At 38.6% G+C, this 12,435-nt stretch overlaps 1 protein-coding gene across 1 annotated transcript in view; it reads right to left on the reverse strand.

Annotated features, from left to right (window-relative positions):
• Nucleotides 1-12,435, reverse strand: part of CCDC171 (coiled-coil domain containing 171) — a 159,666-nt gene that overhangs the window by 132,292 nt on the left and 14,939 nt on the right. The window contains 3 exon segments of the mRNA XM_054289527.1: nucleotides 353-513; nucleotides 1,914-2,006; nucleotides 11,975-12,121. Coding sequence (XP_054145502.1) covers nucleotides 353-513; nucleotides 1,914-2,006; nucleotides 11,975-12,121 — 401 coding nt within the window.

The following is a 12,435-nucleotide window of genomic DNA, read 5'->3' on the forward strand; positions in this document are numbered from 1 at the left end:
TAAGTATATACAGAAGCAAAAAATCTGTTCTACCCCTGCCATGTGTGCTTTCCTACACTCCTCCCAAGTATACAGGAGACAGGACCCTGCCATTACTATAATTTCCAACATTTTTGCTTTGGCAATTAATTGGTAACAGATCAGTTATTTTCTTTACCCACCCATATGGTTACTGATATGGACATGATATTAATGTTATTAATGGAACACCAGGTTCTGAACTACAGGTTGGTTTGGGAAATTGCATCAGATTTAATTGTTTTATACTGACTGAAAAGTATATAAATGTAAGCTGTAAGTGGTAATCCAGCTGTCTACTGCCATTTTACAATGAATTTAGATGGAAACTTACATATTGAGTTTTTCCAAGTTCGCCTGGGCATTTTGTTTTTCTCTCTCATATGCATATTCTAACCCTTTGAACTCTTTCTTCATCATTTCTAAATCTGAAAGAGCTTCTTCTCGTCTGTCCTTTTCCACACGCACAGCTTCTTCAAGTTCTCGAATTCTTAACTACACCAAGGGATAAAAAAGCAATTAAAGCAAGTTAGGAAACACTTACATGACCTTCTATGGTCTGTTCTGCTTTACAGTAGAATATATTGTAATAATTCAGTATCAAAGCATATACACATGTAAAAATCATTGAACACATGCAAAAATGTAAGCATACATAAAACTCAAACTGGAGCCAAATAGATATGACAATGAAAAGTACGTCCTGTTCTCATTTGGAGGTGTCTGAACATTTTCAGTTCTTATTAATACTGAAGCTTTCCAGGGAAATTCTAGTTTTTAAATAGACTCATGAAGAGTGGGACCAGCAATAAAGGCCATACTTTCTCTCAGAACAAAGCATACTTCTAGCTTGTTCATGTACATAAACACGGAAAAAGACTTTATCAGTTATTCATCCATAAAAACCAAGCCTCTAAGTTTAAGGAATGTTATCCTCTCAGTTCCTTTGTATGTTGCAGAAATATCAAGGAAATTAAGCAAACGAAATCTTTTCTAGTTAAATTATCACTTTTAAAATTTAACAGCCTGTACATACAGAAGATCATGAAAATAAGAAAATAAGTCTGACTGAAGAATGGCAATGCTTATTTTTGTTATTCAGAAAATAGGGAGGAAAAGATACCAAATTCCCCTCTTTTTTGCTTAGTTTTTCAGAAGTCCACTAAGTTTGTTAATTATTATGATATTACTAAGAAATCACCATGTAGTTTTTTTTCAAACTTTTTTTTTACTAAACCATACTTTTTTATTGAATATAACTCTGTGTGATACAGATAGAAAAAAAATTAATGTTCAAGTAGTTCAAGTATATACATTAGATTTATTCATATAATCAAACTTTACTGGTAACTGCAAGTATGATAATTTTGGAGCTGGAATGTACTCTGAGAAACTGTGTTTAAAACAGCAGTTTCAGGATGCATTATGCTCTCACTCCTAGGTAAGTTGGATGCATGCACTGTGTCTCCAAATTGCTCTAAGAAGCCATTCAGAAGATACAGGGCAGCATATTTAAACAGTAGTATAGTGCTTAATTATTATTAAACATTTCCTTTTCCCTAACTGTTTAAATACTGGTGGGAATTCTCAAAATTACAAATATGACATCTTATTTTATTATTTATTCTAATAACTTCAAAGTTCCCTGAAAAGAAAGCAGATACTCTTCTATTCTGTCCCCATTATATATATATTATATGTATATGTGTGTATATATATATATATATACACACATATACATATATATATAAAATTATTTTGACACTTATTGTAATAAATCTAGTTAGGTTTTTCACTGGAGCAAGTGCTCTTCATATTTTTGGATATTAGTTATTTCACAACTTCCTCAACTGTTTTACTATAAACTTCTATGAAATATTTAACAAAAAGTTTACCTGGATTATCTCTGAAGTGAAATTGGATGCTAAATGTGCTGCTCTCTCTGCTTCAATGTCTTCTTCCAGTTTCTTTGCTTTCACTGCAGCTGCCTAGAAGTACATTTTGAGGATATTTAAGTTCAGAGAGAAGATAATATGACACCAGGTTTATTCAACTCATTAAGCATATTGTGACTCCGTACTTCAACCTGATATGTCTGAATTTCTTTGGAACTGTGACAATTCATAGCAAGAAACACATATAACAACATTTTTTACATATATGGATTATTAAATTAATATTTTCTATTTAGTTTAGTAAATTGATGTAGTATTATGTTAGTGCTGCATTTTCTATAATCAGCTAGGGTCAGAAAGCAAATAAACCAAGTTAAATATTCTTCCTATTGCCCCATTATTTGCTCACTTGTGGCAACATAACTCTGTATGTCCTGAAATACATTGAGGTATCAATAGAACATCTACAATTTCATAAATGACACACGGGACAGAGAAGATTCTTCAAAAATTTATCTGCTTAACATACTTAATTTTAAAAAATCACGAACACTGCTACTATATTTTCATACTGCTAAGATTATTCTCTTAATTAAGAATGTCTTCAAAAAGGGTAAGAAGGACCCGGGGAACTACTGGCCAGTCAGGCCTCACCTCAATCCCTGGAAAAGTGATGGAGTGCCTCCTTCTGGACACCATCCCTATCAACATGGAGAACAAGAAAGTGATCAGAGAAGCCAGCATGGATTCACCAAAGGGAAATCATGCTTAGGCAATCTGATCGCCTTCTATAATGGGACAACTACCTGGATGGATGAGGGAAGAGTAATGGGTACTGTTTACCTGGACTTCAGCAGGGCTTTCTACACTGTCTTCAACATCCTGTGGACGAACTAGGAAGTGGGCCTGGATGAAGGTGAACTGACAGGTGAACTGAGAACTGTCTGAATGTCAGATCCCAGAGGGTTGCTATGAGTGGCACAGGATCTGGTTGGAGGCCTGTCACAAGTGGAGCCCCCAGATTCAAGAGTGGGCCTGTTATTGTTTAACTTCCCCATCAGTGCCTTGGGTGAAGGGGCAGGTGCCCCCTCAGAGGGTTCACTGATGACACAGAGCTGGAAGCAGCGGCCGATACCCCAGAGGGCCCTGCTGCCCTTCAGAGGGTGGAGAGAGGGGCACAGAAGAACTGCCTGAAATTCAGCAAAGGCAAATGCAGGGTCCTGCACCTGGGGAGGAAGAACCCCGGGCACCAGCCCAGGCTGGGAGCTGATCTGCTGGGAAGCAGCTCTGAGGAGAAGGGCCTGGGGTTCCTGGTGGACAGCAAGCTATCCATGAGCCAGCAGTGTGTCCTGGTGGCCAGGAAGGGCAATGGTGTCCTGGGGTGCATTGGGGAGAGCAGTGCCAGCAGGTCAGGGAGGTGATCCTGCCCCTCTACTCAGCCCTGGTGAGGCACAACTGGAGCGCTGTGTCCAGTTCTGGCTCCTCAGAACCAGAGAGACACAGAGCTGCTGGAGCTGGTCCAGTGGAGGTGACAAAGATGATCGGGGGACAGGAACATCTCTCCTGGGAGGAAAGGCTGAGGGAGCTGGGCCTGCTCAGCCTCAAGCAGAGATGGCTGAGAGGGGACCTCATCAGTGTCTGTGAGTATCTGAAGGGAAAGTGTCAGTGGATGGGTCCAGGCTCTGCTCAGCACTGCCAAGGGACAGGACAAAAAGCAATGGGCACAAACTGACACACAGGAAGCTCCACCTGAACATGAGGAAGAATTTTTTACTGTGCAATGACCAAGCACTGGAGCAGATTGAACAGAGAGATTGTGGAGTCTCCCTCACTGAAGACATTCAAGAACTGTCTGGACACAAACTTGTGCCATGTGCTCTAGGATGATCCTGGTTGAACAGGGAGGTTGGACCAGACGACCCCCCCGTGGTCGCTTCCCACCGTACCCATTCTGTGACTGTGATTGCCACAAATAGCTGGATTAAGACCCTTTATAGTCTTCCAAACATCAGCTGAATATTCTTTTTCCTCTGCTCTATGACTACCTTTCTAAAGCTTATGGCTCACCATAGCCCTAGCAAATTTAAACCAAATCAGATGCCAGCAAACAATTGAGAAATTAGTCAGAAAAAAACCCCATACTTCATGAAAGACATTAAACCAGACACTACTGCTTAAGCATGGCTAATCAATACAGAATTATTAATAGAAAGAAATTCAGATTTGCTCTAAGGAAAAGAATCTTGGTATTTCAGTCTATCAAACTGCACATTAGCCACAGAACTTGCACCTGTATTCAAAGCTGTGTCTGAAGACTCAGTTGGGAAGAACACAGCTGCAACAAAATGCCATATAGAAAATCTATTCTATTTTGCTGATAAAGGTTCAAACAGGCTCTGCTGATACCTATATGCACTTCCCTTCACAGTGAGAAGCTGCATACTCCACAAGTGAGAAGAATCTATTACACATTCTGTGAGTAGAAGAAAAATGTCAGGGGTGAGGCTAACCTGTAAAACCATGATAAAAGTTCCAAAAAGAGAAACGGGAAGGAGTTTTGTTTTCCTGTCTGACAAACAGAAGGTCACTGACATCAGAAACCCATTAGACAGGCAAACTTCTTTGAATCACATTAAAGGTGAGAATCAGTATCCTTACTGAATCACATGTCTGAAAATTTTACACAATGCCTTACAAAAAAGAAGCTGTGTGAAAACCATCTAGAATAAACTTGCAGGCAACAGATATCCAGATCATAGGCTTGTCTGGGATTCAAATGGGAATACATACTGGTTTAACATGGAAAGATTCTTGTCAGGACCAAATCCATCTCAAAGATGGACCACAAAGTGAGTTCTCGACTGATTACAAAGTGCTTGCTCATCCAACAAAGAAAACATTGGTTATTGAAAAACATTCAGTCACTTGTTACTTTCATGTGCACCTAACAAGATATATGAAGGCAGACATCTTACTTAAGATAGCAGCCACAAACTCACGGAATTTCTGAAGTTTCCTTAGATATTCAAGCTGATTGATTTCAGCCTTAATTTAAAGAACATAAGAAATAGTTACACACTTTTCATAAATTTAGAGAAGTTTACTAAACCTTATCAAAAATACAACACAAGACCGAATAGAGAAAATATTATGGTGCCGGAAGCAAAGGATTTTTCCCAACATGTGCTTGCCAACACAATGACGGTTTCACCTTTTAACCCTTTTGCCTCTCCCAAAATTCTGTCCGCTGACTCCTTCTTTGCTGTCCAGTGGTGGAGTTTACTTCCTCAAATCCTGATTAGAGGTCAGCTGTTTGCCATAGTGACTATAAATCTGTAAAACTTTTCTTAACCTATATACATTATATTTGTCTGTTAATTGTGAGAGTCTATGACTGCATTACTGATCTACCACAAAGAACAAAGCTGGGATTGGTTTCCATGATAGCACAGAGAGAATTTTGACTTTGGAGAAAAAAAAGTGACTAAGAAAAATTCAATGCCAGCATTCAAACTTGTCGGCAAAGAACATGCTTCATGTTAAATCTCTTGAGGTTCAGTCACTTTTTTCGGTGTCACATATGTGTGACACATCAATGCTAATGTGGAGACATTTTCTTTAAGCTTACAGTTTGCAACACCATTTTCCAAACTGTCCTTTGTGGCTTCCACTTTTTTGTCCCTCACACTTGCTTGAAGTGCTGCAATATTTGTGAGTATTGGTGTACCCCAAACTGAAAGCCTTGATTTAGTATCCTACATGACACCTTATTCAACACATTTGCTGTTAGACATCCACATTTACAAAAAATACCCTTTTAAGCAAACAGTGGGGGAGTGGGAGGGGGATAGACAAAGATACACTTGCAACACTTACTAAGCTTAGATGCAGTAATGGAAATAATTTTTCTCTTTTCTGCTTCTTTTTAAACCCCTCTGCAAGATTTATTTATCAGGATACTTACACTTACAGAAGGTTTAGGTTCAATCACTATGGGAAATGGTCAGCCAAGACATTTTTAAGTGAAGAGGACACACATATACCTCATACTTGGATCACCATTCAACCATTCTGTTTATGTGTTTCCATATTCAGACTCAGATCTTTTTCCTACTTAAAAGCATTTCCCTACAGCTCAAAGCTCAAACCAGGGGGTCTAAATACTTCTATGGGAGATGTGCTGACCACTTCCACCTAGCGTTAGAAACACTGATACCGCTTGATCATGGTAAGGTGGAGCCATCTCCTGTTCAGAAAATAAACAACCTTTAGTAACTATGAAGTTACTTAAATACTAACAATTCTTAACCACTGAAGTAAATGTTCTTTCAGCCTGATAATGTGGATAATCCTCACTTATTAAGTACATATTTCCTGTACTTAAAGTCTAGAGAAATATGTGTGACAGAGTAGGCATGCTTGACTTGCATGACACTGGATAAACATTACACTGGTATGGGAGGTACAAGATAAGCCATGTGCTTGACTTCAGGTTAAAGAAAGGGTAAAAACAACTAGGACAACTAAATGACACAGTTTGGCTGCCTTTGGATAAAGTCCAAGTCCATTCTGATCTGCTACGGAGTTGCAGCTGGAGAAGCTATCTGAAATGCACTTCCATGCCCAGTAGATTAAGTACAGACATTTACATGAAATAACACTGTTACTCTATACAAGCACATAGACAAAAGACTTATGTGACTTGTTCTAACTCCTCACGAGAGCTACATAAAACACTGTTGAAACAAGTTTGATCTGAAAGTAAGATAAGACTAAGCAGTCTCCAAACTGGACTTCATTAATATAATGACACAGAAGATTATGAAGAAGCTCCTCTCTGAGATGAAGTCCATTAGCATAGAATCATAAACTAGTTTGTGTGCAAAAGAACACTAAAGATCATCTTCCACTGCCATCTCACTCAAAGCCCCATCCAACCTGGTCTTGAACCCTGCCAGGGATGGGGCATTTATAATGTCTACAGGCAACCAGTTCCAGTGCGTCATCACCCTCATAGTAGCGGAATTCTTCACAATAGCTAATCTAAACCTACTCTCAGTTTAAAGCCATTCCTCCTTGTTCTATCACTACATAACCTTGTAAAAGGTCTTTCTCTAGCTTTTGGCTCCTTTTGGTACTGGCAGGCTGCCATATGTTGTGCCCAGAGCCTTCTCTCCTCTCCTCCAGGCTGAACAGTCCCAACTCTCTCAGTAAGTCTTTACAGGACCGGCCCTCCAGTCCCCTAACCATCTTTGTGGCTCTCCCTCCTATGGACTCACTCTAACAGGTCTATGTGCCTCTTACATTGGGACCCTAGTGCTGGATGCAGCCCTGCAGGTGGGGTCTCTCCAGAGCAGAGCAGAGGGGCAGAATCCCTTCCCTGACCCTGCTGGCCACGCTGCTTTGGATGCAACCCAGAATGCAGATGTCTCTGGGCTGCAAGTACACATTGCTGGGTCCTGACCAGCCTCTCACCCCCACCAGAATTCCCCAGGTCTCTCCCCACAGGACTCTCACTCTATTCTCTGTTCAGTCTGTATGTGTACTCGGGATTTCCCTGGGGCAGGTGCAGGACCCTATACTTGGCCTTGCCGAACTTCAAGAGGTTTGCAGAGATCCATCTCTCAAGCCAGTCAAGGACTCCCTGAATGGCACCCCTGCCTTCCAGTGTGTAAAGTGCCCCACACAGCTCGATGTTGTCAGCAAACTTGCTGTGGGTGCACTTGATCCCACTGTCCATATCGCTGACAAAGATGTTAAAAAGCACTGGTTCCAATACCAATCCCTGACTGATGACTGCTTTCCACTTGGATATCAAGCCATCAACCACAACTCTTTGAGAGTTATCCAGCCAATTCCTTATGTACCAAGTGTTGCAGTCATCAAATCCATGTCTCACCATATTAGAGATAAGGATGTTGTACGAGACAAAGAAGTATGGGACACTGTCAAATGTTTTGCATAAATCATTATGTCAGTGAGATTGTCACACAAGAAATATAACTTTGGAGAGCCCAGAGAGTTCCAATTACAAAATCTGTGATGCTTACAATCCACTAAGTATATGGTACTATATATTTTTATCTAGAGAAAGTATATCTCTTTGAATATATACATAAAATAAAACATATATATATATATATACACACACATAAGTATACTACATATTAAGCATGTAGCAACAAATATATGACAGTCACAGCACCTAGAATTTCTGGATGACAGTTATGCATTGTGGACACTCTAGAAAGCAGAAGATTAAGGAGGGGTAAGCTGGTTTTGGCTGCGATCTAAATTTCATATTTCACTAACACAGAGAGAGTGAGAAATAAGCCCACAGCCTTCAAGTATTGCACATACATATATTTCAAACAAACACAGATATTAACCATTCCCCAAGTCCTCTTTGCATCATAGCAGCATTACCAAGCTAATACAAGCATACATGTTTAGCACCGCATGTCAATATACATAGTGAAGGCAAGGGAAGTAAAAAAGGCAATGTGAAAGCTATGGGAATAGTCTTTAAATGAAAATTAGAAATCTCAGAAATATGACAATACACTCAGTCTCAGAAATTAAATAGACCAAGTTATGGAACATTTTTCAAGCCTCATAAGAAAGACTTAAAAATTTGAGAGACCTTGAGCTTCAGCTTGTTCAGAGTTGACAGCCTCAAACACATTAAAAAATAACAGAAAATCATTACATTTATAGGAACAAGGCAAAGAGTTTGAAATGTGTAAACTAATAATTTTGTTTCTTGTGGTAAAGTCCATATTCTCATTGCAAAACCATTTCCCACCCATCTTTTTGGCTGAATACATCATAAGAAACATTAATTTTATATGACAAATTTTCTTGTCTTTTTCAAGTATTTCCCAAGAATCCTTATAGGCAATTGAGCTAAAGGTTAAAATAAAAGACACTGGTTCTGGAAAATTGATAATCATAAATAGTATTATCTTGATGAGTTCAATAGAAATAGATCATTAATTTAACTGGCTACTGAATTCTCAGGCTAAAGAGGCAGAATGATATCTGAGGTTCTCAATCTCAATTTTTCTGGCACAGTGTGTTTTCTACTTCAGAAGCACTCCAAATCAATCTGTGCAGCACATTGGTATCACTGCAAACTGGAAAGCTAGTAGGTTAGATAGTGTAGCAACAGTTCTCTTTCAACAGAAAAGTCCACAGAAACTTGCCATTATTCTTTCTCTTAATTTCTAACGCTGGAAACCAGGAATACCTCTTTTTGACCACGATCAGAGTAATCACTGAAGGATAAAACCAAACTAATATTTTAAGAAAAAAAGGAATGAAAAAAAAGCCACCAAAATTGGGGGCAGGCAGGCTTTTTGCACATTCCTTTCTTTATAACAGTCTGTTAGATATAATTCTTCCTACAAGTGTCATTGTACTAAAAAAAAGAAAATTTAAATTTAACATTTCCTTCCATTACCAAAATACAAGTATTTTCCCATGGATTTCTCCCTCATGTCCAGCAGAGGGTAGCAAAAGAACAGATTTGTGAATTCCAGAAAATGTTCATCTCCACTGCTTTTCAAAAAGAAGCATATAATAAAATATTTTAAGATTGGGGTTTAAGTAGAAGTACACTACTCCTCACACAATCACCTTAAGAAGTTTCTTCTTGTAATCAAGAACTTAAGTGCATATTTGCTAACCAAATCATCATTAACATGAGCTACTCAGCATGGAAAGTGAAGATATGTATCCTATATCTACCAACTTCAATCTATAAGCTAAAAATTCTATTAAGAGAGATTTAAAAAATACAGATCTACTTCATGAAAAAAATGTAGACCATTCTGTCTGGGGCGTACTACTTTAAGACTTCTATATCTGAATGGAAATTCAGCTTGGCTACTGATATCATGATTCACTTAGTGGAGGAAGGAAGCTGTACATTTTATACATCTAGTCTTTAAGAAAGGCTTTGACACCATTTCCCAAAGCATACTCCTGGAGAAACTTGCTGCTTATGGTGTGAACGGGACCACTGTTTGCCAGGTAAAGAGCAGGGTGGATGGCCAGGCCCAGAGACTGGTGGGAATGGAGTTACATCCAGCTGGCACCAGTGAGACTCGCCAGGGGCTCAGCACTGGGTGCTGGAGCATGTGCAAAGCAGGGCAACAACCCTGGTGAAGGGTCTACAACACAAGTCCTATGAGGAGTGACTGACAGAGCTGGGGTTGTTTAGCCTGTAGAAAAGGAGGCTCAGGGGTGACCTTATCACTCTCTACAACTGCCTGAAAGGAGGCTGTAGCCAGGTGGGAGTCAGTCTCTTTTCACAAGTAACAAGTGACAGAATGAGAGGAAATGGCCTCAACTTGTACCAGTAGAAGTTTAGATTGGATACGAGGAAAAAATTCCTTATGGCAAGGGTTGCAAAGCATAGGAGGAGGCTGCTGAGGAAAGTGGTAGAATCACCATCTACAAGGTTACTGTAGGCCCTTTCAGATAATTACATATATGTAATTTACTTCTAAGATGGTAGAGTGAGATGCAAGCTGCCAACAGGATATGTATTGAAGTCTAACCTATTTTGGGTTTTTTTTGATTCAAAGACTTGTGCTAATTTTCTTTAACTTTTAAATGCAAGAGGTTTCATCATATACTTTCCCTTGATCACTGCTTAAATAGCTATCCTTATCAATAAGTAACAGAAGACTCATTTTTCTGCTGACTGAATATGTCTTCTTACATTATTAAGATATTCAGAAAGTTAAAATAGTAATACAAAATTTAGAAGCGAAAATAAAAAAAATATTTTTTCTGATTATGGTTAGAGGGTAGCATTTCCCTAATAAGGCCATCATTAGGGTATAGTTCAATCAAAGTATTTAAAAAGATAAATAATTTGCTGCCTTTCTCCTCCTCCTTTAAGCTCATGACTTTTCTGTTAGTATACAAAAAGCCATGAGGTCATAAGAAGAGTCCTTACTCAAGTACAGGGAAGTAAAACTTGATGCTTTTTTAAAAGGGCTATTGGAACTTCACAGTATGCAACACATTCCAACTGAAGGCAATTCCACTTAGGCCAATAAGTGCAGCTCAAAATACATGACAATAGATTTCCTGTAGAATTCTTTGAGGGCACAAAGGTCTACCTTGTTGGTCAATAAGTCAGTGTTTTTAGTTGATGAGCTTTGATCTTCCCTGTAGGAATTTTCTTTTGTGCTTAATCTTTAATGCAGGACTCTACCTACCTAAAAATCAACACTTAAAACATTTCTTTTACCTTTAAGAGAAAAACAACAGAAGAAAAAACACAGCTGAAAACTGTGTTACTTGTTCCTTTAAGGGTTCAACATTTAAGAAGTGACAGTTCTTTTAAATTCATTGCAGAAAATATTTAAAGATGCCTTTGGTAGAAAACATACATCAGGATAAAGAATTGTCCACTCAATATGATTTTCTGCAATAACAAATATTCTAGGAAGAAAGTCTTGGTCCAGACCGTACAAACATTTAACATAACTACTATAAAACCTATCAGTTGACAAATAAAATATTGAAACTTAGGAGGAAACTAGCTGGTTAGTGTAAAGAGCCCATTTACAAGATAATATTCTCCAAAGACTGGAGACTTCTCAACCATGGTTGTCACTCAACAGAAAGGAAAACTAAATGTGCAGTAACTAACTCTAGTAACTAACTCTAGGAGGAGGCTACTGTAAGACCATTGTGATCTTCCAATATCCTACTCCCTCACCTAGCACATCATCTGACAATTTTTGCAGGTCCAGTAGATTCTTCACCAGAAATCCATTAAACCAAAATATATAAGAAGATAGACAAATTAAGACTTCAGATTTCCTGAAGTAAAGCTAGCCGTTTTTTCACACTTAAAGAAGCCCTTTCCTATCACAAAAGTGGCATTCACTTGTTCAGCCATTTCTGTAAAACAGATGTTCAATATTTTGTTTATCAAGTACACAGAATTCCAGCTTAACTGGAAGGTTTCATCCCTCAAAAATGAAATTGCTCAGTGACAGGGCTTGTTGAGACTAATAGCAATAGTCAAAAAACCTTACTTCAAGTTCTTTTAAAAGTCTCTTCTCTCGTTCAGTGCTGCGTTTAAGTTCATTGGCCTGGCATTTCAGCACCTCATTACAGCCACTGTGTTCCACCTCCACATTTTTTAATTTCTTGCGTATATTTTGCAGTTCATTATTCAGCTCCTAGAAAAGATATAAGGTATTAAGAGTTACTTTTGCTAAAATAAAGTAGAAGGATCAAAACAGGAAAGAGTGCATCAGAACAGGTTAATAAAATCTAACACATTCGCACATGTCAAGCATTTACCCAACAACAGACGTTCTTCATTCACCACCAAATAACATATGTTGGCTCACAACTCACTACAAACATGACCTTCTGCAGTAATACTAAAATCAGAGCCAATTCTCCACAGGAAATTTTTCTCTAAAGTACAAGGCTGCTCCTAAAATCTGTTCTCTCTTGCAGCTCAATGGCAATGGTGGAGAGGGAAACA

Source organism: Melozone crissalis, unplaced genomic scaffold, assembly GCF_028551555.1.
Source record: "Melozone crissalis strain CALT ecotype California unplaced genomic scaffold, PUWL_Pcris_2 ptg000005l_1, whole genome shotgun sequence".
Lineage (NCBI taxonomy): Eukaryota > Metazoa > Chordata > Aves > Passeriformes > Passerellidae > Melozone > Melozone crissalis.